Genomic DNA, 25,945 nt, shown 5'->3' on the forward strand with positions numbered 1-25,945 from the left:
GTGCTTTGAAATGAAGAAGTGGTTTACACACACTGACGTGTAACAGGTAGCTGAGCACTCAATGAGTTGGCTTGCACATAACACCAAGCTGAACTCTGGCTGAAGGCAGTTCAAGACGACATACCAAGCCAAACCATGGATGAATGAAGTTACGGCAGCAGGAGGACCAGGAAAGGAGGACAGTGTTCTCTCCAGGAACCCTCACTTTCATGCTAAGCCATGGTTTGGCTTAGTGTTACGGGCACAAACCAGCTCAACATCTGGATGAAACTTGGAATGCTTGATTATCCTAATTATGGGTGTGCATATGCCGAGCCCAGAAATATACAATCATTTCATGAATGTTACAAGTGTGGGAGGAGCTGCACTGCTGCACAGTGTCTGGACTTGCTGGATGAAGGCACTTAGCACAGAAGACTACCTGAGGTACTCCAGTTAACACATACCGTACCTTGGTGAAGGGGACCATTCTCCATCCGAATGGTGGTGAGGGAGCACACTGATTGAAGATGTATTTATCTCAAGCACTTCATCTCTACACAGATCAGAGGCAGATGTTCTGAGTATAAACAAACAAAGAGAGGAAAAGAAGTTTAGTTTTGTGTGTGTGTGTGTGTTTAAAAAAATCAACAACCTCTCGTTCAGAACTAGAATAGCACTGCAACACTGGCAAGGAGAAAACTACTTCCCTTCTCTAAGAACTGTTAGGCTCAAACGTCATCTCAAGATGACTGGAAATCCAGATGCTTCTGATAAGAAGAAGCGCAAGTTGGAAAACAAAACAAAAAACACAACTCTAGCGGTCAGAAATTAGCGGTTGCTTAAATTTCCTTAACCCCCTGGGCTAGGAACTCATGATGAAAACTTTTTATACTTCCTAAAGCGAATTCAGTTCTCTTTTGCATCCACTGACTCTTTGGAGCAAGTATGAAAATAGGAACTTTGTGCAATATGAGAAAACTTTGTCCAGAACAAAATCCATATGTATCCAATCATTCTCATGCTGTAAGAAATCCACACATCTTTTCGTAGGTATCTGCTTAAAGAACATTAATGGCTCTGAATAAATCGCTTCTCCGAGTTTAAGCAGAATCAATACCTTGTATTGTCTAAAAGCTCGTTTTCTTCGTCGGAACTGATTTCTATAGGGAACATGTTTTCATCTTCGGTGGTATCGTCATTTTCATCTCTTTTTGAAGTGTCTATTTTGTGGGCAGATCTCCTTCTACGTTTCCTCCTTTTCTTCACAGAACAACTAGAAGAAGTGGGCTCAACAGCGGATGAAGAAACAGAGGTTGGTAGCTGTGAACTGTTTCCACTGTCCATGTTTCTTATCCTGTCCACAGAGTTTCTCTTCAGCTGTAACTCCATGAGAGCTGTTCCCTCCGTAAGAATGGGAGATGTAGCCAAGTGGTACGGAATTGCTTCCTAGAAAAAAGAGGGAGGAGACAAAACAACGTCTTATTTCCCTTGATATTCCTTATTTCATTTCCTTTGACATTTGTGAAGATTAATCTGTCCTTCATCTCACACACACACATATGCCCCAAAATGTACCTCAAGCTCCACATAAGCTTTTGTAAATACTCCACCTTGCAGCTCTTTCAAATTTTGCAAAGCATAAGGCTCCATTTAGGCTATTTGGGTGGATCTACATGCAGGGGGTGGCAAACGCTATAAATAAGTCAGAAATTAAATTGTCGTAAAAACACTGTGCATGTAAAAACACTATTGAAAAGTTTTGTGCTCTCGGGCGCCATCAGGTGTTGCATTTTTGTAACACATTCAAATCACTGGTTTTTTGTTTGTTTTTTCTAATGTAGCTGAATCCTTTCTCACCATGCTTTTATGGAAGTGCTTCCCTTTGGACTAAATAAGTATATATAAGATAGCAGCTTCAATCATGGAATCAATGCAAGATACATGCTATGGAACTGCCAGAATGGGCTCGCCTTCCTGGAACTGGCTCCTTCCTCTGTGCAGAGGAACTAAGCTATATACTCTTGCACTGACTAGTTCTGCAGCAGGAATGTGGAAGCCCTGCTTAATTAAAAGCAGGGGAAAGCATGCTCAGAGGCACATATCAGGAAAGTAATGGAAATCCAACCACCTTGGCTTTAGGCAAACCAGCCAAGCCAACGAATGCCTTGCTACCAAAAATAGCCAGTTCACACAATCAGGTAACAATCAATTATACAGCCAGCCGTCTCACAATATGCAAGTTTTCCTCTACCAATGAATACTGCCAGCAAGTGAGGAAGAGACAATCAGATGAGAAAACGTTCCATTTAATGGCAGCTACATGCAAACAGCAACAAACGGAATCACTACAGAAATAATGGGGTCATGTGAACTGGCCTTTAGGTTTTGCCATCCACCCTCTTCCTCCATCTGTCACTGTGTGTAAATCAAGTCGTGTAAATGGTGCAAGAAATGGAGAACTGTAAATGAAATCAGATCTAGCAGCCTTCTCCCTATAATGGATCTCTTAAAGGCGTAGCAGTCTTGGGGTTTGACGATCCACTACAGATGTTGCGCTGTAACCATAATTTATTAGAAATGAAAGATGTTTGGGAAGTGGAGCTTCCTCTTACCTGGTCATCACCAGTTTCCTCTACAAAAAATGCTTCTCCGTTGTCCCCTAATTTCATATGCAAATCCACAGATTCTCCATTGATTTCTATGTCAACCTGGGGAGGGCAAAAGACTTTTGAACAAACGTATAATTTCACTGCAGAGCACTGGGAAAGAGTTAGCGCGCGAATGAACATTCTCTTATACCTGTGAAAAGGGCTAATTCACATCATCCTAGTTAACATTTATGTAAGGTTTTTCAAGTGGTGAAAGTACTTCACATTATCTCGCAATCCTTTACAGCAGCCCTGTAAGGGACATCAGTGCTATTATCCCCATATTTCATGGTTTGGGGGAGGGGCAGGTGCAGAGAGGGAGAAAACAGAGGTTTGTCAAAGGACATCTATCTAGCAAGTTCATAGCTAGGGTACAATTGCCTGATCTAATGAAAGTTAGGCATCAACCAGCTTCCTGGCCCTAGGTGCCTCTGAGCTCCAAATAAGCAATTTCAAGTGACATTTTCAACAGCGAAAGAGATAAGCTTAAGCCCACTGAATCCTTATTGAATCCATAAAAGTGCTTAAGGTCATACGTTGTCCATTGATAGGCTCAGTATTGTAAATAAACAGTGGCCTTCCCAGTGATGTGGGACGCGGGTGGCGCTGTGGGTAAAAGCCTCAGCGCCTAGGGCTTGCCGATCGAAAGGTCGGTGGTTCGAATCCCCGCGGCGGGGTGCGCTCCCGTTGCTTGGTCCCAGCGCCTGCCAACCTAGCAGTTCGAAAGCACCTCCGGGTGCAAGTAGATAAATAGGGACCGCTTACCAGCGGGAAGGTAAACGGCGTTCCGTGTGCTGCGCTGGCTCGCCAGATGCAGCTTGTCACGCTGGCCACGTGACCCGAAGTGTCTGCGGACAGCGCTGGCTCCCGGCCTCTAGAGTGAGATGAGCGCACAACCCTAGAGTCTGGCAAGACTGGCCCGTACGGGCAGGGGTACCTTTACTTTACCTTTTCCCAGTGATAAAAGGCCTTATCCAAAACAAAAAAAACCCTGAATCTGTGAGCAAATAACACATCTGACACACAATAATTACCACCTCTGTGGGTTTTGTTGTTTGGTGAAAGTGCTGAGGACACAAAATTCTAGTTCCCATGGTTCTTTTGTGGGGAGTCCAGCACATGCATCACAGATCTGCCCAGAGGGCCAAAGCAGATGATACATTAACTTGCACAATGACATTTGCCTGTGCTTTCCTTTTTACCATGGCAGCTGGGGGTGGAAATTTGAGACTGGGATTGCGGTGTGAGGAAGATTGGGGAGGAGGATCTAACACTTCCTGATGAAAATGCCCCCCACCCCGGTCAAAGCGACCATTTGCCCAGCAAGGAAGCTGATATTCCAATCTGGATCAGGGACCCCACAGCTACAGATATATGCACTGCCCTGTCTCTGCATCTACATCTTAGTGTCTCCATGAGAAGGACTCAAACTCAGATGACTCACAAGTCCCCATACTATGAGGAGGGGAGTGCTGAGCACCACCTTCTCCATTACCCCAGCCTAAGGGCATGGCTCTTCCATCATGCCTCGACTCTGGTGGCGACTCTCCTACAGCTTCTCCTGATCCACAATCCTGCAGGAGTATGTTATATGTGCCCTTGAAGGGCTTCAGCCAACCCTCCTGGTGGGCTAGGGGAAGCAACTGGAAAAGAAGACCTTGACTGCCCTTCTTAAGCTTTCAAATGACTCTGGGCCTTTACTGAGACAACTTCTTCCAGAGCTCAGCCAGCAAGGCCCACTGGGAGCTGTCATGGGGCCTGAGCTGAAGTGGTTCTAGTAACCACTAACACACATCACTGCGCATGCAATGTATCATCAAGTGTGGTCCTGAGAGCGCATAGGATGAAAACATTCCTGCCCCCAGCACAATATATTGTGTGAAGAGGGACAAAACAAAAACATGTCAATACATCTTCTGTCCCCCTACCACTTTTTCCTTCGAACGCAGAACTCCCATCTTTCCGAAGCGCACGTGGAAAGGCGAACAGTGGAGGTTCCCATCAGGCTGGCGGACAACGATGACATCTATGCACCCAGACAGCGTGGCGGGATTTAATCCTTTATAGAGCTCCTTCACAGTCACAAAGACTTGGCCTGCTAACTGCCCAACGTAATTCATGGTTTGTGCCTGGAGAGGAAAACAGGACAGAGGGAAGCATCAGAATCAGGAAGGACACATTAAGATGATTTGGCAACTCCAGAAAATAAGAGACCAAAAATATTCTATAAAACAACCTATGGTCACTCTGGAAGGCTCTTGGGCCAAATCCTACACACACACACACATGAGGAGTACTGGTTAGCTTACTGGCTTCCCACAGGAGTGTGGAGTTTCCCTGCCCAAAGTTTTCTGGTGAGATCTCTTGGAGAATGGCATCAGAGGCAACGGCTTACGGTTTCATCTCTCACCCCCAAATCTGCCCCAATGGACAGAGAAAGAAAACCCAATTGCCACAGATGACACTTCTTTGGCACTCCTCTCTTGTCTCTGCGCTGGTTGAAAGCACTGACTTCTGTGGCAATCAGATTTCCTCCTGTTTTCCTGAGCCACACCCCTCGCCACCCTAGACTTCACACCCTCCTTAAGTGTTTTCGCATGCCTCAAATGTGTCCTGAAACTCCAGTCATGCTTCTTGTTTGCAGGCTAGAGAGTGTTGGGTGGAACTAGCCTACAAAAAGGTAAGATTCAGTACTTGCTCTGTTCGCTTTCGCCGGTAGCCTTACCTGCTCAGGTGGTCAGGTGGCCCCTAGAAAGTTGACCAGAAAATAATGTGGCCCTTGGGTTGTAGTCTACAATGTAACTTACTCCTAGGGAAGTGTGTACAGGATTTCAGCTTAAGACGTGCTCACAGTTGATAGCACTGCTCTTAAAATCAATCCAACTCTACTGAACGGCCTTGACATTTCAGCATGTTAAGATATTTGGCAACGTAATGAGCAATGGAAAGTTAAAAAGACAACATCCACATTCCTCAAGAGCTGCCCAGCAATGCCCCAGCATAGCATGAAGCTTCAAGCAGAGGAACATGAGCCAGTTAGTCCCAGATTCACATCTCACCACAACCATTAACTCACTTAGGTCTCTGGTTGAAACATTTAGGTAGCTCTAAGTAAATCCATGAGATTAGAGCGCAAGTCTCGAGAGACTTGGATCCAAATTTCTGCTCAGTTACAAAGTTCGCTGCAAGATCTCTGAGCGGTCTTTAAGTCCTAAAATAATCTACCTCACAGTGATGTTGTGAGGGAAACAAATATGAATACCGTCCAGTGTACAGGGCTCCTTTTTGGAAGAAAGGACCCTTCAGCCTTTTGCCTCCCCATCTGCAGAGTGAGGGTCACTGTAGTGGCCCACCTGTTAGGTTGAGATGATTTTGTTATTAACTAAAAATATTTCTAACCCACGCTTCATCGCAATGCGATACCAGGGTAGGATAGAACACAATATAAATTGAAACCAACAAACGTCATCATAAAACAGAATAGAAGGGAGCACATGGAAAAACAAAGGAAACAGCAGTCATGATAATTATCAAAATCTGGCTGGGAACCCTACCCCCACCACACAAACACACAAAAACACAGCTCCGCCAATACACACGACACAGCAGGTTGGGATAGCAGAAATGTTTAGCTTAAAAAAAGACTGACAAGAGTCATTTACAAAATTAGTTTTCTCCCAGTGGTTATAATAGATCCACGAGAATCCCAGCCAAAGCTTAATTCTGTATCTTTGTTTCATATACCAGAGTGGCATACAACAAATATGAATAAAATCAACAAAAGTATCCATGAAAACTTCAGGAGAAACATCAATAAAACACCAGTGAAATACTGATTGGTTAAAGAGAGAATGTTCATAAAGCGAAGGCCTGTTGAAACAACCTAAGTTTTCAAAAGTTGCCTCAAAGAAGGGAGGAGCAGTTCCTGCCAAACCTCTACTGGCAAGGAGTTCCACAGAGCACACAAAGGTGGCCACACTAAAGGCTCAATCCATGGTAAATGCCAATCAAGTGTCGGGGTGCTGGGAACAGGGAATGTGAGTGCTAAAACTGCATTTGCAACTTGCTGAAGTATGCATTAGCCCCCAGTGAAATATTCACGTCCCCAGGAATGTTCCCCAATTCCTAAGGAGACTGTATGTTGTCTGCATAACACATTTTGTTCTGATTGATCCTAGAAAGACTGCCTGCTGGTATCTCAAGAGCAGGAGTGCTAATAATAAACCAAACCAACTCAGTAAAATATAGTGCTACTTGCATTCTGTCGGCCTGCAACCTACATTTCTATCTAGGGTTTCCCTTTAAATTTCCAATTGAAAGAAAGTACTTCTTCACACAATGCATAAGCTACGGAATTTGCTCTGTAAAATCAGGGAGGGATGTTTCGGCAATCACCTGAAAGAAGCTGTGGATGGAAAAGCTTCTTGCAACTTGAGGGCTTTCCTCTCACGTGGTCGTTTGCCACGAAAACAGCGCTCAACAAGAAGCCACAAGCAGTTCAGGCTCCTAAATGAATGTTTGCAAAAACAAGTTGGTCCCTGTTTCTCATTCACATTTTTTTTCTCATATTTCATATTTTCAATACTTGGGGAGAGGGGATCAGAATCAGTCCTTAACAGTAGCATCTTCTCCCTGTATTCCAATGAGCCAGTGGCCAGTAATACATTCCTAGGATCCCTTCCACACACCTGTGAACATATATCCTGATGTTTTTGAACAAAGTGCCTGGGGAGATTATACCTCCTTGGTTGTTTATTGAGCATTCATTCTCTGGTTTGTTTGCAGGGAAGTTGTAGGTATTGTTGCACCAAGAAATTGGTTTCCAGCTCATTTTCTGGTCACTTTCCTTACTACAGAAATGGGGTGGAGGGGAAGCAGGTTTGTTGTGAAAGGATGCCAACTCTGCTTCAGTTGCGCAACCTGAATTTGCTGGTATGTTGCTGAATTCTCACCCACAAAATAGCAACGGTCTGGAAGTGACATACCGTATTTTCACATGTACAGGATGCCCCCAATTTTTTTTCACCCAAAATTAAGAAATTGAGTTGTTTAGCTTTGGGGGGGAGGTCACTTCCGCCAATCGCTCACCCGCCTGCCCGCCACTGCCGATCGCTTGCCACAGCCACTGCCGATCACACACCTTGCCGCAGCCCCCAATTGTCTGCCCAATTGCCGCAGCCGCAGCCAATCGCCAGCAGGCCTTGTTGCAGCCACCAATCACCCACCCAATCACCGCAGCCAATCTCCTGCTTGCTGCTGCCATTAATTGCATGTCCCCCCTCTGCATTCACTATCTGTGTATAAGACGACACCCAATTTTTGCCTTTCTTTTTTTCTTTTCTTTTTTTTTAGCAAAAGGCATCGTCTTATACATGGAAAAATACGGTAGATTAGCCTGTCCTTATCTCTTGCACTGAAAAGGCGTCGTGGCACAATAGAACATCACATGCTTTCTTTCTATGCAGATTGAAGCGCTGGGCACCATCCCCAGGAGCAAGAACAAGACAGACCACTGGCCTGATTTAGTTATAAAAACAGCTTCACACTTTAGCAGATAAAATGTGAAAGTTCTAATGTGTTACAGAAGGCCAGCAATAGGTCCGTGCACCTTCAACATAAAAATGGATACTCAGAAATTCTGTAGAATAAGTTTATTTGAGCATGTTTATAGAATCAAATGCGACCCACAAACCATGTATTGCAACCAGTGAGCAGCTGGAAAACCCTGATTTCGCAGCCACAGTTTGGTAAAGTATGGAGCCTATAAAAACTTGTGGTGGCCTACCGTATATTGCTTGGTAGATCACAACAGAACTTTTGGGGGGAGAGGAATGTTAGTTTTTTGTTAATAAGAACAGTAAACAGGAGCAGACATGAGGGAGAAGGGCAGTAAGTCAAAATAAGATGTTTAAAAAACAGATACAACATGGGACAAAAACTAATCAGGAAGGAAAGAGTTCTCCAGTCATTAACATATAGATCACAAGTTGTGCAGACCTCCTCTCAAAGGACCTGGCAACCCACTTTTGCTTGGTACTTTTGACGGCATGCCTACAACCCTCGCTCCCTTAACATTCTCCCTTTTACTGTGTGGCTGAGGCACACAGAATTCTCCTAAATGTAAGGGCAGTCACATCAATGGTTACAGCTGCCCCAACATACATAGCAAAACCCAGTCAGAATGAAAGAGCAAGATAATAATATCCTTAACTGTGTGCTAGTCCGTGACCACCACTCTCTCCTTCTTGGGTTTTCTTTCCACAAAATCAATGTTGCATGCATTATTAAACACAAACTCCTCTACAAGTCTTCTGAATTGTGTTTATCCTATATGCTTTTCTTTGCCAATAAAGCTGATTAAGCATAAATCTATCCACAATTCAGAAAGCCATGCAGAAGGGAAGGAAATGTTTCATTCTGAACATTCCCTGGGTGAGTATTTTCAAAATGAGGATTAAATGCTGCATGCCTTGACAGTATCCACCATAATAGCTGCTTCGTTCAAACTCAGAGAGTTCACAAAGTATGTTTAGAAAAGGTTTAGACCCGAAATACAACAATGTAAATTTGTGAGCATTGTTATCAAAAGTGATGAACAAGCTTGATGCACGTAGCTTGATACATTTTAGAGCAGTGGTCTCCAATGAAAAAATGGGACCCCACTGAAAGAACCATACTCTTCCTCTTTTTGTGATTTATAAAAGTGACACAATATGGCTTTTGAGATCTTCTCAATGGTTTGTTCTGCCCTCTTCACTCAGGCTTTAGGATAAAAATCACCAGATAACAGATAACAAGACCGACCTACAAAAATGAACTGACATTGTTTTATTTACAAGATCATTCGGGGTCTGCCTTTTAGCCTCCCCAAAACAGCTTAAATCATCAGCCTAAAACATAATAATTAAAGCTACAAGATGAACAATGAACTAAAAAAAAATACCCAGAGCCACCTAAAATACAGTTCCACAAAAGGGACCAGAAAAGCTTTAGAGAATCCAAAACAGGAAAATATTTACCAGACGCCGAAAAGCCAAAAAGGAGGGGGCCAACCAGGCTTCCTGGGTAAAGGAGTTCTGTAATCTGGGTGCCACAACCAAAAAGATTCTGTCATGCATTATCATCCAGCTGAGCCTCTGATGGCAGTGGAAAACAGATCAAAGCTTTTGAGGAATAGTGCAGTGGGCGGGCAAGCTCATGTCATGAGAAGGCAGTCCTTCGAAGACGTCATCCAATGATCTTCTCTACTATGTTGGCTGGTTACATGGGACATGGGGAACTGCATTACGTCTGGTCAGGCTTTTTGTCCATGTTTTCTGACTGGAACTGGCTCTCCAGAGCCTCAGGCAGAGGTCTTTCCCACTATTTGCTAACCTGATCCTTTTAACTGGAGATGGCAGGAATAAAACCTTTCTGCATCCGAAGCATGTGCTCTGTGACTGAGATACATGCCTGCCCCTAAATACACACACAACATGACAGTGCTGTGTAAAGCATCTTTCCACACCATTACATGGCAGGAAACCTGATTTTATTACATGGGTTCAGTTCAGGCGGAGAGCTGAACCGTGGTTTGTCAATAAGCCGCAGCCACTCTTCTCACACATTCTAATTTAAATTATTCCTATTTGGTACAAACCATAGTTTGCCATTGCATATGATCCAGGAAACCATGGTTTGCAGCCCTGGCTTGGCTAGTGAACTTACAAGCCAGATTCAGATGTCAGAATAAACGCAATTTGTGTCAAAGAGGAAGCAGCTAATTGAAGCATAGCACGGAAGTGCTTTTACTATTCCGACATGCAGAAATGCTGAGGACAGGCAGAAAAGCAGAAGATCTGGGAATCGTTTTCCTGCTTTTGTTTCCTAAAGCAAACTGGATGCTCCTCAATTTACAAGAAAGGGTAAGGAATCTTGAAATTGCCACTGTCTCCTCACTTGGAATGAACAGTTTCAGTTTTCAGAGAGAGCTGGCAGCTCCATGGGGGAACAATAGCGAGTCTTAAAAGAAAGATTGGTTTTTTTTCATTGAGACGTTATTAGTCTGTTTATTTTCCAGCGGTTAAATAAGGGGTGTGTCTGGAATTTAGAAATACAATCATAGATAATGTGACAGATAAAAAGCACTTTGCTTTCATTCGCCCTTTCCATAGAACAAAACAGAATAGAAAGAGCATACCTAAACAAGTGGAGAACTTGCATAATTCATAGGACCCACCAGTACGCAGGATCCCACCCCTCATAGCCTGGTCCCATTTTCCTGCCCAATTCATCCTCACAAATGGAATCCACTTTCTTAACTGTGGGAGGGAGTGTTTCATTCTGATGGCTTAAGAAGAGAGAGACAAAAGTCAATGCCAAAGGGAAAATATACTTTTCCAGCAAAGGATGTTCCCCAGGAGGAAAGCTCAGCACCCGCAATCACAAATTATTCACGCCTGAAATTAATTTCTATCTTATTTCTAAGCATGCCTTTGCCCTGTGTATGATGATGTGCCACAAGCCTTAACACTGCTGATAAAGGAAGACCAGTTATGCACCTGAAATAACTTTGTAAAGATCCCAGATGACTTCTGCACAGTTCCATTTCTAACGCCAAAACATGTATCAAACAAGAATGCCGTTGTTCAAATATTTGCCTTTGTTTACCAATGTGATAAAACAACCTTTAAAGCATGTATGGGCATGGTTGAAATTACTAACATTTTCAAAATCCCCTAACGGTCCCAAGTGCTTCCAAAAGAGCTCTTTGTGCGTTGTTTAGTCATATTTGAGTGCACAAAGAAGGCCACTCCAAACCCACAAAAAAATGCTTAAATAAATACATTTGGAATGGAAAACAGGAGCACAGTCCATCAAGGACAGTTCCCCAATTCTTTTCTTTAAAGGACTTTTGTAGTGGTGATTCTTTCTGAATTCTGCCCTGCTGAATCTCCAATGAGAAACTCTATTTACAGTAAAAATCAAAGCATGAGATTCAAAAAACAGAGTTCATGGCATTCCAGATTGACCAATACCATTCTTCTGATGTCAACAACTCTCTCAGCTGTGTCAGTTTGCAGGACAGGATAGTACTGTAACTAACAACCCAGTAAACTTTGAACCTTATCTCCCCCAGTCTAACCACAGACTCTCAACAGGATATGACAGTTGCCATTAACTTGCCCCATTGGTTCCAGTGGAACTTGTCTCTAAAATACAGAAAAAAGCATCCCTATTTCGATTTTCATTATGAAAAAGGGGGCCAGGCTAATTATGATAATTTATTATATATGTACTATCCAATTAATGTGGTTTAATTTATTTCAATATAAACAGTTGAATTCAAACATAGAATCTGAAAAGGGTATCTTATCCCTATTTTCCTCAGTGACGAGCAAATGATTTATTTAGGAAACGGTAATGTTTTTCAAATTAAATTATCTCCAAGTTCTACATGAATTTTCCCAAAAGAAAAAAAGGGGATTTCCAATCAAAGGTAAGCACTTAAAAAAAAAGTCCCACAGTTAAATTAAGTGTGTTCCAAATGAAGTCAATGGGACAACTTTAGGGGGATCATGCTGAAATATTTTAGTTGACTTTATACTAGAACTGTTGGCAACAATCCCTCACCTAAGGACTAAAGAGGCTTTGATTACATCCCTTTCTGTAATACTGATAAACAAGGGTGTGCATGTATGTGTATGTGCGTGAAACATGAAGTCTCTCTACAGATGTTTGAAGCCAAAGAAAAGGTATTTAAAAGCAGTGCTTTTTTTTCTAAAAAAATGTTTAGGGGTACTCTCATTTTCCTGCTCATATTGAAATATTGCCCCTCAATGAGGCCAAACTTAGAGTCACAAAATGTTTCTGGGTATGCAGACCCCAGGACAAAAAGCACAGTTTAAAAGTAAATGGGAGTGAATATATAGCTCGGAGGTTCAAAACCCACAAATAACATTGAGTTTAGCAACACTGTCTAAGCACATCTATATCAGACAATTGTGCAATAAAACAGAATATGCACTAGAAAGAGGAGACCAAAAAGAAAAAAAAGAAAAAGTGGCAGTACAACACATTATTTTAGCCGGGTTTCACAGATCAACAACAACTGCTACAAAACCTGATTTTAAACTTCAAAATGGTCACACAACTCTCCATTCCCGAGGCCAAAAGAGCCTGTCTTTTTACACAAGACAGCAGTTTAGCAAACAGGAAGACAAGAGACAGAGTGTCTGAATTCACAATTAACCCTTTTCTTCTGGCCAACGAGGCTCCAGAGAGGCCTAAAATCTATGCCAGGCCTGCAAATTTTTTTGCCACTTGCCACCATAGGCATGCTCAAAAGGGTACTCGCATCTTTCTTCCCACCCCCCACCCCAGCCTTGCATCAGAGCCTTTGCCGCCACATACCCCTCGATAAGTCATTTTAAGTCATCAACCCAAAGAATCAGGGGAAAGGCCACTTCACCCACTGCGGCTATTTTAGGATGCGAGCTCTTGCTAAAATGCAGATTAATATCCAAAACATATGTGGCAGAGAGATTTGGTCCTGGCGGACAAACGTGTACTTTTCCAGAAGGACTCCGTTTAGGCAAAAAACAAGACAGTATGAGACAAAGGGCCGCTTGTCCCCAAGCTGAAAAATTGCAACTATCTTAAGCAAAACATTGTGCAGGTAAAAATCCAGCGGCCTACAGAATTGCCACAATAGTACTATTTCCCCCAATACTTAACCCATCTCCTTAACTTCCCCCCGCCTGCCCCCCAAATCCTTCGTCAGCTTTATACCTGTCCTTGCACCGTCTGTCAACCGTGAGAAACATCAGCAACTTTCCCCAAGGGAGGCAGAGAGACAGCTGCCTTGCCACTGCTCTTCTCCTCCGCAGCAATGAAGGGCTTCGGATGAGGCTAGCTAGGAAGTGGCAGGTCAGGCACCGGCCAGAGCCTTGCTTTGTATGCAAACAGGCTGCTGCAGCAATGTCAATTCATCCCACATAGGCAGCCTGGTAACCGCCCTGTAGGAGGGACCTCGAGAAGGGAGGCAGGAAGGGGGATCAAGGAGAAATCAGGACATCCATCGCAACAGCTGTGGTTATGGTTACCCAAGGCTAGATCTACCGGAAGCATCTTCCTATATTTGCCCCACTTCTGACACCACTCCAGCTATATCTTGCAGGTGTAGATAGGAGTTTGCTGCATGCCATAGACCACAACAGACAGGCCCAAACTAGCATGGTAAATTCATGGGGATTTTTGACAGGCAAGCATTGAAAACAGTGGCAAAACCGTCTGTCGCTTGCGAAATTGCACCAAAATGCGGGTGAGTGGTTACCCTAATGAAATGGACGCAGAGAGCTTTGCAAGAGTTAAAATCAGAGGTTCTGGGTTGCAAACTGAAACGAACAAGCAGGGTTTTAGTCATTAAACAAAATTGTGAGTGTCTTGCAGTCTGTCACGGCGGTTTTGGATCCTGTAAGAGCGGCCGTTTGCGGGTTTTGTTTTATTTTTTTCAATTCGTACAAATTGAAATAGAGCCGAGAGAGAGAGAGAGAGAGAGAGATGGGTCTCATCCACATAAGGATCACTATGTCTCAAGTTGCCTTTCTCACGGTTAAATCTTCTGGCTTAAATTGCCGGAAGCGCTCTTGTGAATGGTTTGACACTTGCAGTTTGCCATGTGTCAGAGATTCACAAAATATAGTTCAGCGTGCACAAGTGTTAAGGGGCATGTCATCTTCAACTCTTTAAAATGCTTGAGCACTTTTTTAAAAAGCACATTTGGTCAGCAGACTGGAGAGAAGGTGAAGAGCAATTCTTATGGGAAATTACCAGCAGACGGTCCAATTAGAACTCTTCCATGTTGTCTCTCTAGTCTACAGTCCTAATTAGATGCCACCAGTATAGAAAAGAAAAGAAGGCCATTCTAATTGAATGCCACCATTCAAAAAAATGGAGGATTCAGGGGTTGGGGGGTGAGAATTCAGGGCCTTGGAAAGATGGGCCCGGGCAGAAAAAGGATGTATGTAGTACAAAGTTTTATTGAGATGTGATTTTGAGAAATTGATTGGCTTGCCTTCTGTGAAGTGGGTTAGAACAGAGCACTGTGGGTTCAGACAAAGTGGCTTTTTTACTGCCTTTTACTAAGGCAGACATTACTGTTTTGACCTCTTGTTGTGGTCGTAAATACTGTGAGTGTTTTGACAACGGCAGCCATTTTTTTACTAGCTATGTTGCCCCCCACCAACGTGCCAGCCATCATCCTTCACCATTAGCCATGCTGATGGGAGTTGGAGTCTGAGTCCAGCAGGATCATAGAGAACCACATGTTCACCACACATATTTTACATTGGTGGCTTGGGCTGGAATCTATTATTATGACTTGGGTATCTGATGACTTGCGGGCAGCCTTGAAACTCCATAATAACCAGGAAACTGTTTCTAAAGCATCAGAAGTGAGCGAGGGAGGGTATCAGTTTTTGATAGGCCTAGGAGTATGGAGGGCATCCCTACAGACCTGTCTGGCAAACAGCAATTTCTTGGTCACATTTCCTTGACCTGTAAAATGGGAATAACATCAGATGGCTGGTGTGAGAGAATGTACATAAGATGAAAGAATTTAAAAGTCCTTCGTGCCAGAAACTAATCTGTTGCAGCCAGTAATAACATGTTTGGGATGATCATCAGAGAATATATGGCGGATGACTGGATTGATCAGGTTCTTAGCATATGAAAACACTGAAACCATGCTCTAATTTGTTTAAGAGCCTGGGCCTACGTGCAAATAGTCCTCATGATAGACACTGCTGGAAATGTGGGTGTCCAGAACCCAGAGTAGCTTAAAAGTTTGATGTGCAAGTACGTATCTCTTTAAGTAAAACACTCTAGCTATCACAAGGGGAGGGGGTGTTTTGTTTTGTTTTAGATCTTCTTTATTTGGTTGATCATTGAGAATAATATGTCAACACACCTGAACATATATAATATATACTTGTCATGTTTTCAGTTCACTTCAGTCACCTCATGATTAAGCAGACTGTTGCTTAATGCAACAATAAACCAATGTAGCATTTACAAGTGACACAAATAACAGCGTCTTGCATCTTTAGGTAGCTATTGGGGTATCAACTGAAGTGCTAAATTTACCTTCCCAACCACCTCTTTTTTTCTCTTATATTGGACTCTGAACAGCATCAGACTGGCTAAATCTAGTCGTTCGTAATTTCCCACAATGGCCCCAAACTTGTGTCACTCGGGGACATTGTGCAAAATTTAAATCTTTTCCCAGGCCTTTGGCTAATCTACAGCCTTTTAAATTTTGGAGGGAGGGAGGGTTACTGTTATTGTTTTGTTTAGTATAGCATGTATTTTTGTGGTTTTATATTGTAAAGCACCCTGTGATTCTCGGATGAAGGGCGGTATACACTAATAATAATAATAATAATAATAATAATATATAAACTCAGCCGCCCACACTGCCATCACAGCCAAGTAATATTGCATGACTCACTACCCACTAATTTCCCCAGAGCCTTCTCTAGTCTGGTGCCAGCCCTAAATAACAATATGTTTTAGTCCAGAATAGAGGTAGCCACCATGGTGTCCTCCAGATGTTGTTGACTACAACTCCCATCATGCATAACCATTGCTCTTTCTGGCTGGAGATGACGGGAGTTGTCGTCCAAAACACTGGTGGGCTCTATATTAAGTAGCCTTGATATAGAATGTGTGATTAATGACTGTGGTTGATGAGATGAGATATTTTGAAATCAAATGTACATTATTAGAATTATTCAATTATTCTATTCTATGAATAATTCTAAGATGAGATATTTTGAAATCAAATGTACATTATTAGTTATTGCCATTCATATATTCAAATTACAGATGCAAGGACAGCATAGATGCAATTAAAAGTAAGCACCATTTGCGCATAGATTGCATATCACAAGGGATGCAATCCAGTTTAAATAGTGCTGCTCCTTCACTTTGGTTTATACTTACTTAATTGTATTTCTCTTGTCGTTTGTTATATGTCAATCTCCCGTGTTTTATATTGTGATGACTTCCGGGTTATAAGCAATAAAACTGCATCATTTATGAAAAGGGTTTTATGACCAAGGTGACAGCATTTTTTGACTTGTTTAAACAGATGGTGCTTGGCATTAAAAAAAAAAAGGTTCTCCGTAATCCAGAATATCAAAGCATTGCCATATATATATATATATTCCTGATTTCAGAATATCACCCCACTGGGAGTAAAGCTATACATTAATCCTATTTACTGGGTTGTTTTTCTTCTACCTAAAGATAACATATTTTTCCCCCCAAGAGCATTTACAGTACAGTAAAATATTTTAATTTCAAAATGGAGTCGCTTTCCTGGAATCACCTGCACATCCCAGAAGCCACAGAGAACTGCAAATTTCTGGAGCCGTTTCACGTCTAAAACCTTCCTGATAAGCTACACCTGCCAAAATCCTCTCCTATGCACATCAGTCAAAACCCTACCCTCCTTTGCACAGTCTCACACAACCCATACTCCGGGTGTGTACAGTCTTGCAACTGCTACTCGAAGAAGTGAAGAAGACGTACTCTGCACATGCTCAGATCGAAGTTCTAGCAGTTTCCCAAACTTGGGTTTCCAGCTGTTTTTTTTTAGGACTACAATTCCCATCATCCCTGACCACAGGTCCTGCTAGCTAGGGATGATGGGAGTTATAGTCCCAAACAACTGTTCTAAGGAGACACAGCCCTAACAAAAAGGACCAAGTAAAAAAAGGGGTGCTATGGATTTGTGCTTGGGCTAGCCGTGGCGAGCTTATCGTCGGACTGCTCACTACCGCGCTCCTTCAGCCTATCAAGGCGAAATATGACGAATGGTTGCTGGACGTCTGTCTGACTGCAGTTGGCCGTCGGGATCTCCCCTTGGCAGGGCCCTTCCCGTAGAACCTTGAGCGCCTTTTTGCTTGGCTGCTGTGCTGTGACTCAGCGCGGGGAGGAGGGGATCTGAGGCGATCCCCGCGGCCAATCGGGGAGCGGCGTGTCCTCAGCCGAACGCGGATGGGGGGGGCGGGTCCGCGCGCTGCTGGCAGAACGCAAGGGGGCGGGGCCCCGGAATGTTGTTTGCATGAGTTTCCGAGGCACGTGTCGCGTAAACACCATTGTTCCCAGGCTGGTATTAAATTCGAAAGGGGAATTTAACCAATCTGAAGCGTGGACGTAGCCAGGATTTTTCTTTGGGGGTGGGGGAGGTCTTTTGTTAGGGGAGCAGAACCTCAGATTGCTATGTATTTTTATGGGTTTATAGTTATTGGGGGGGGGGGGCGCCTCTCCCCTTCGCTACATGATCTGGAAACGGAATAGTTCGCAGGGTACATACCCAAAACAGGGATATTTATTTCAAAAGGATGTGTTTTGAATGGGGTTTTGGCTTATAAGGAAGATGGTGGCTTTCTCACGTTCATATCCCTTAACCTTCCCCCCCCCCAAAAAAAAAAAACCAGTGCGGGGGGGGGGGAGAGACTTCTGAGCACTTTGCGTTTCTGCAACTGACATCTCTTCAAAGTGCTCAGAAGTCCGTTGTTCACCTTGACACGTGAAAGCACGGTCGTGGGTATACGATCCTGTTTGCGTTTCTGCAACCGGCGCCTCTTCCAACAGGATCGTAGGTATACCTACGATCGTGCTTTCACGTGTCTGGGTTAAAAGAAAAGGCGGAGAGACGAGGAGTCGCGATCAATGGCAAATTCATTATAATAAATGAGAGTTCAGGAAGCTTGACAGCCGACCCTTTAACACATTTGCCTGCCGCTTCCGTTGCTGTGAGTGTCTCCCTTTCACGTGCTGGCTTCGCGTTTGAGCAATCGCTTCTCCCTTGCCTGGTGTAAAAAGGAAGCAAAAACAAGGCCCGGGCGGTGTGAGAGACGACGCACGTTCCTAGCTACCGCAGCCAATCTTGGAACGAAAGGCGAGGAGGGATGTCCTCTCATCCAAGCTCACAGGAATGTGTGTGGGCAGGGGCGCTTGTTTAAAGCAGAGGAACAAAAGGCAGGGAGGAGCTGCATGCACGCATCGAAAAAATAAAAATAACAAAACAAGGACGGGACAGCACGGTGTTTTTTAAAACAACAATACCCGTGCAGTAATCAGCAATGCAACTTTTCCGTGCCGACTTCCTTGGGCAGAAGTTTAAGACAACTTTTGTCAAGAAGGAGGCAAGCAAGCTTCCAAAAATTTTGTCCCTAGGTAAATAATCAACTTTAATAAATCACATTTATGGTTCAGGAAAGGGCCACAAAGCTCAATGGTACAGCATTATGTTTGGCAAGCAGTAGAGTCTACCTAGTATCAAGGTCTGGCATCAGCGGTCAAAAATAGACCAGACAGGCAAGATTCTCTGCCTGAGACCCTGGATAACTGCTGCCGGCCAGAGTAGTAGACAAAACTGAGCTAAATAGACAGCTTCCTGTACTCCTAATTCTTTTTTGTTTTGTTTTAGTTTGCCTATTTTATAGAGATGTCCTTTGCAATGCGCTCAGGCACGTTCAGGTAAAAGGTATTGCAACACTTCACAACAGGAAAAGCTTTAATGAACCAGCAGAAACCAGATTATGTACCAAGAACCAGCCTGTTTTTATACCCGCATCTTCCAGGGTAGGTAATGCCTGTGTTATTCATGATAATTGGTTGCAATCCTGCACCACTCAAATGAACGGGAGATTTGCTATTAACTTTGACAGGAGCAAAATTGCTGGCTTGTTTCTTTAAAAAGAAACAAAGTGACATTGTGGCATTATTTTTAAATTAGCTTCCATAAAGCAGGTGAATTGCTGAATTCGGTTCTGGTAAGATTTGTAAGGGAACAAAATGTGATCCAGTAATTCAGCAAGTAATCTTTTTTTAGGACGTCTTTTTAGGGGTGGATGTAGAGCTGCCATTTCAGATGGATGGATGGATGGATGGGAAGAAGAATGCACACAGGAAGGTTTTATGGCCCAGTAAATTGAAAATTAATGTGCTTTAAGAGCATTTGTTGCAATAATTTTCTCTTCATATCTTACTTTAGCTGACTACTACGGCAATATTATCAACGCAGGGCAGCCTGGATTTGTTCATAACAACTGTGGTGAGCCAAAAAGGTTAGGAGTATATCTAGCTAGAAACCTTAAGCCCCGTAATAACAATAGCTTTGGAACAATAAAGTGGGAAAATTAGATTGATGAGATGCTGAATGAAGATGGAACCTTGGTCTGATCCAGCAAAGCATTTGTTATATTCTTACATTATGGTTTTTATGATCTGAAATTCAGGAAGGGTCACTGCCCCCACTGTCCTGCTCCCCCCTCCCCAAATATAAAGATACTGATGGAGCAAAATTCCTCTGTTATCAAATAAAACTCTCAGACTGTATGGAATGATGCTTTCTGGGACAGCTAGAATCCCAGGAATTGTGTCTGTATCCCCACAGAGCAATGCTTCAAGATTCTTTTTGCTGACTCTTTATCATTTTCCTAGCAATCATTCATACACAAGGATATTCATTTACAGAGGGAAGGCAAAGGTTTGTATTCATCAGACATTTCTGGCAATAGGTTCAACCTCACAAGCCAAAAGCCTCTTTTTGACAGACAAGTTTTCACTAGCTGAATCTCTGATCAATAACTGCTGGCGTTCTGTGTTCTAAAAACCCTGCCATTTCCACAATGACCCAGTATTTTCATATAACACTGCTTTTACAAAGTCACACGATTTCCTCTGTCTACCCCACTGATGTCTGTTTTGACTGGTGGCCAAGTCTCCAAGGCTGTTTCTCAGTTCTGCCGAGATATCTTTTAACTGGAGATGTTGGGGAGTGCGACTTTGAACTTCTGCTTTCTGTACATGTACTTTTCCCATACTTTCCCTTTCATTCACTAATCAGCTCCATAACTTAAGAGTTGCCTCTAAGAGGCCCTGTACACAGAATTCACCAACATTGACATACTCACCATAACGTCTAAATGGTGTGTAAATTTTGCCATGCATCGGAATGCACACATGGCAAGCACAAATTTAGGCATCATTCTGAACATATGGAAGCAGGTGGAGCTGGGAGCTTACAATTAGCTCCATGCCCAACCCACCTAAAATGTGCTAAGTTTTCCACATACGTGCAGTAGGCCTTCTGAAAAATTGACTGCCATACGTTAGAATTTCGCTCCAACCAAGTGATGTTTACTTCTCAGCTAACATAACCCAGCAGCGCTGGCCCAGATGCATAGATAAGCATAAGCAGACAGATCAAATAAATTCTGCATTTGCCCTCAACCACACTTTCTGCATTTCTGCTGTTGTGCTAGGTCAGCCATGGAGGTTACAATATGATTTCTTGAACTGGTTAGTCTGGTTGCTCAAAGACAACCTCGGTACAGGAAACAGGTGAGAGGCACAGACACATACTGCCAGAAATCTGGACAGATGGACAGAAGCGGTAAACAAGTGGGAAGAAGGAAGGTAATCAGAAACAAATATTAGTGTCACAAGGAGACCTTGAGGTTCTCAAGCATTTGCTTTTAGGAACCTGTTAGCAATTCCAGTTATCTATGGCATGCAAAAGAACAGATTGCATTTATAGGTTTTTTTCCAACCTTCACATATATAACACATATCTAAGAAAGGTTGTTCTGCTCTGGACATATCTAAATACATGCAGAAAAAGAGGGGAAGAACTCCAGGTACTAGAAATGGGCTTTATTCCACACCTAACACATTTTCAGGGAGAAACCCTTCATTGGGAGGGGGGGGGCATTTTTCTAGCAGAAATTCTCAAATGCAAGCAACACCAGAGCAGAACTATATTTAGTTCTGTGCCCTTTCAGAATGTGTCTATTGTCCAAGTTTGTACACTTCACTTTTGTTTCAGATTACCAAGAACGAGGGCTGGTTCCCCCACCCACCCCAAAAGAAACTGGCAAACCTGACTGTCTTAAAAGCAACAAAAGACATATACGTATCTCATTTTATACCATTTCAAACAGCATTCTCACCTTGGTCTAGTTCATCAGATCTGCTTGTAATTGATAATGACTGGGAGACTTGACATGCTGGATGGGCTTGTCTGTACCTGGATTCTTGAGGGTGGAGAACTGGGGGGTGTCTTAAGTTCTTTGGGGCTCTCCATTTGAATTAGCCTAGTGTAGGCTTCCCAATTTGTGTGGTGGCCATCTTTTCTTTCCCAGGCTCTTATTCTTTCTCCATCCTTCCACCACGCCCCCTTTTCCCCTTAAATCCTTCAAGCCTGGCCTCCACCCCTCCCAAGTTGCCCCTGTCTTAGGAAAACCTCTATTGTTAAAAGCTTTCATTGTGGCATCATCCACAGAAAGACAATGATGTTTTCAGAAGTACTTTCAATGAGAGTGAGGAGAGGAAGGGAAGATATGGAAGGAAAATGAGAGAATCAATGGGATTTTAACTCCTGGTCTAGTTAAGGATTACAAGTAAAGGTAAAGGGACCCCTGACCATTAGGTCCAGTCGTGGTCGACTCTGGGGTTGCGGCGCTCATCTCGCTTTATTGGCCGAGGGAGCCGGCGTACAGCTTCCGGATCGTGTGGCCAGCATGACTAAGCCAGAGCAGCACACAGAAACACCGTTTACCTTCCCACTAGAGAGCCAGTGTGGTGTAGTGGTTAAGAGCGGTAGTCACGTAATCTGGGTAACCGGGTTCGCGTCTCCGCTCCTCCACCTGCAGCTGCTGGGTGACCTTGGGCCAGTCACACTTCTCTGAAGTCTCTCAGCCCCACTCACCTCACAGAGTGTTTGTTGTGGGGGAGGAAGGGAAAGGAGAATGTTAGCCGCTTTGAGACTCCTTAAAGGGAGTGAAAGGCGGGATATCAAATCCAAACTCTTCTTCTTCTTCTTCTCTTTGACGTGCTTTCAAACTGCTAGGTGGGCAGGAGCAGGGACCGAGCAACGGGAGCTCACTCCGTCGCAGGGATTCGAACCACCGACCTTCTGATCGGCAAATCCTAGGCTCTGTGGTTTAACCCACAGCGCCACCCGTGGATTACAAGTACATCCTTCTAAATTAGCATTAGCTGTGGTAGCAGAATAAGATTATGAATTATGTTCTCCTTTGTATTATGTTACTTTCCTTTTATACAACGCACTCCCAGTTTATTTTTCCTAACAGACATTTATATACAATATTTATATACCGACTTCGATGTATTATGTTAGTTTTCTTTTGAACAAGACCTCACTGAAGACTTAATAGTGACATTTAGCATTCGCTTTATCAACAAATATAGAAGCTGGAGACCGAAAACCTGTCTGTCACAGCCCAGCACGCCTCAGGCTGCTGCTGCATCCCGGTTTTAGCTGGCTCCACCTAAAACTCTTCAGTCTCTCCACCTCTCCCAAATTCAAACTGCAAAACTGGTTCCAGCCCACAGTGCTTCTCTGCCTTTCCCTTTAGCCCAAAGGCAGGGGTAAGATTCCAAACCGGCAAACATTGGCACACTCCTTAGACCTGTTGGAATACGGTAATTTATACTGCAGCATGTCCACTCAAAAGAAAGTGGGGCTCACTCCCAGGTAAGTGGATATAGGTTTGCAGCCCTTGTCTGATAAAAGAGGGTGGTGAGCCAGAAATGGAGGACCTGTGGCACTCCAGAAAATGCTGAACTTCCATCAGCTTCAGCCAGCATAGACAGTGATTCGGTCTGATGCGAGTAGTAGTCAAACCACATCTGGGGTACCATAGGCCCCACATCTATGGTACAGGCAGTAGTTGCAGTTGACACCCTTCAGATACCTCGCACATATACACCAAGAAGATCATTCCCTGACTCGCAACTCCACTACAGCTTGCCACCACGACTTCTTAAGGTTGAGAACGCATGTGCCTTTCTGTCTAGAAAACTGAAAAAAAGAACCACTGACATCCAGCAGTAAGAAAGCACGTCAACACTAGCGCCAGCGTTGCTATGCAACAGCTCAGCACTTCCTTTTCCTGTTGGAACTCTGCCCTGATTGGCTGCCATCTTTGGCAGCTGTGATAATGAGGATTACAAGAAATCCCACCTGCACGGAGTGGAGATGGGCGAATAAGTAATGTTTGCTGGAATAAGACTAAGGGATATCTGTGTGCTTATGACACATGCCATGACCAAAGTGAGGAGCCATTGGAACTTCATGTTCCAGGTCTCCCGTTAAAAACAAAAAAACTAGGAGGGTTGGCTAAGGGGACCAGGATGTCTAAAACAAAATGGGACCAGGATACCAAAAAGATTGCCTCACCAACTGCTTACTGGGTTCTGCAAGAGAGAGTCTTCTGCAGATACCATCTCATCAGCAGGTCTGTTCTGCACAGAGCGCAAATTGGGATTTTTAGTGTGGCAGTAGCTACGCTTTGGAGCTCCGTCTCATTACATATCAGGCAGGCGCTATCTCTATTTAAGTGGTGATGATGGTTTTAAAAATCCCTGATCCTCTGGAGAAGCTGGTGCCTCTGTTGGCTAGATATCCCACCTCCAGTGACCTTACCCTAGTTACACCCACCCAAAACCTGGAAAAGTAACAATACTCAACATGTATGTGGGAGCTGAAATGCTGACCCGTGTTTCAGAACTGTGCATAAAACAGAAGTACTGTTGAAAGCTATAACACTGAGGGATTGAGGGATTAGGGTGGCTTCCTTCCACTTCAGACAAGTGCCATCAGTCTATTATTTGCACTGTACTCCCAAGCCTGAACTTTTTGTTTTAAATAAAATACTTTCTGACAACATCAAAGAGGAGGTGAAGAAACTATGAGACCTTGAGTACATGCCAGGCAAAGACATTTTAAAGCAAAGCCTTTGTTTTCCCAGGGAATATTTTCCCATGGCAAGGATAAGAAAATATTTCCTGATGCTGCTAATCCTGCTTAAGAGCACCAAAGCTATTACTTAGATATCAGAGTACCATAGAACAACCACAAAAGAAATATACAGGGCCTGTTTACTCAGATGTTTTCCACGGTCTCTTGCATGGCTGACTCCCAAATAAAGGGTGCCTAGGATTCCAAGCCAAAACTTGCACTATCCCACAAGCTAAGAATACCACCCTTTTCCACATGGACTTGGACCATGAGAGTGGCTGTGTGTGCCAAATATAATATTTTCCTGCATCTGATGAAGTAGACTGCAGTCCACAAAAGCTTACACCATAATAAATGTGTGTGTTTTGAAAGTCCCACAGAACCCTTTGTTGCAACAGACTAAGGGCTTATCCACACTTATATTTTGCTCTGTTCTGTCCAGGCAGAGATCCATGCTTTAACGCTCGGTGTCAGGTTGTTGTTTTTTCACCCCAAGCTTTTCTTGTGAAAATCCACTCTTTAAAGCTGAATCGGAGCCAACGTCAATTTGGGTTTCCCCCTGCAGATTGACATTTGCTCTGATTGAGCTTTAAAGAGCAGGTTTTCATGGGGAGAGCTCTGGAACAAAACACACAAGGGGGATCAGACAGAGCTTTAAATTGTGGACTGTGCTCAGAAAGAGTGCAGGAAAGGTAATTGTGGATAAGCCCTAACACAGGTCTCACCCAGGCTTCCTTTTGGGCCACATTTCCAGGCCCAGGTCTTTGCTTTAAAATGCTGTGTCCAATCACTTTCTTTTTGCTCTGGTGATTTCCCTCCAAAACCCCGTTCTTTACTGCTGAATCAGAGCCAATGGTTATCCACAGGAAACCCAAATTGCCATTTGTTCTGAGCCAGTGTTAAAGAGCGAGTTTTCCTGGGGAAAGTAGAGGGACAAAAACAATGGAGTAGTGGGGGAGGGGGGAGCCAAAAGGGTGGTTCTTTATTTCTCTCTTTTTCTACTCATTTCTCGCATCTTTATTTCTTTATGTTTTTATTATACAGTGGACCCTCTGGATACGAATTAAATTCATTCCAGGGGTCCGCCTGCAACCCAAAAAGTCCGTAGGCAGAGGCGCTGCTTCTGTGCACACGCGCAGAGCGCTTCTGCGCATGCATGCACGGCGAAACCCAGAAGTATACACTTCCAGGTTTGCCGCGTTCACAACCCAAAAGTTACGTATCCAGAGCAGTATGTAACTAGAGGGTCCACTGTATTTAGATCAAAGTCTTGGCTCAAATAAAAAGGGGGAAAGATATTTGATATTAAGCTTCCTATTTTTCTCTATAAACCCTAATAAAACTTATTTAAAAGAAAAAGAGAAACAGGAAACTGAAAGAAACTGAAACTGACTTATAATCAACCTTCGAAGCAGGTCCATATTTGCTGATATGTAGTAGCAGCTTTTCCCCTCCCAGTGTATGTGGCTTTTTTTCAGCTGTGCTTTATAACCTG

The 25,945-nt window shown here is 43.5% G+C and overlaps 1 protein-coding gene across 8 annotated transcripts in view; it reads right to left on the reverse strand.

Moving 5' to 3' along the window:
* The window catches only part of LPIN1 (lipin 1), an 83,503-nt gene that overhangs the window by 32,798 nt on the left and 24,760 nt on the right, over positions 1-25,945 (reverse strand). For 3 of the 8 annotated variants that reach the window (XR_014508952.1, XM_083431584.1, XM_083431585.1), the window contains exons 3-6: positions 4,559-4,759; positions 2,595-2,690; positions 1,100-1,428; positions 452-559 (exon numbers count right to left, since the gene is read on the reverse strand). Coding sequence is in view for 6 of the 8 variants with exons in the window: in XM_083431584.1 (XP_083287710.1) it covers positions 452-559; positions 1,100-1,428; positions 2,595-2,690; positions 4,559-4,759 (734 nt within the window). In the remaining 2 variants the exon portion in view is untranslated. Of the gene's footprint in view, positions 1-451; positions 560-1,099; positions 1,429-2,594; positions 2,691-4,558; positions 4,760-13,400; positions 13,613-21,637; positions 21,917-25,945 lie in introns of those variants that run through there. The other 5 variants (XR_014508953.1, XM_083431589.1, XM_083431586.1 and 2 more) reach the window with 4 other exon arrangements.

Source organism: Podarcis tiliguerta (genome assembly GCF_965153285.1).
Source record: "Podarcis tiliguerta genome assembly, chromosome: 3".
NCBI classification, from domain to species: domain Eukaryota; kingdom Metazoa; phylum Chordata; class Lepidosauria; order Squamata; family Lacertidae; genus Podarcis; species Podarcis tiliguerta.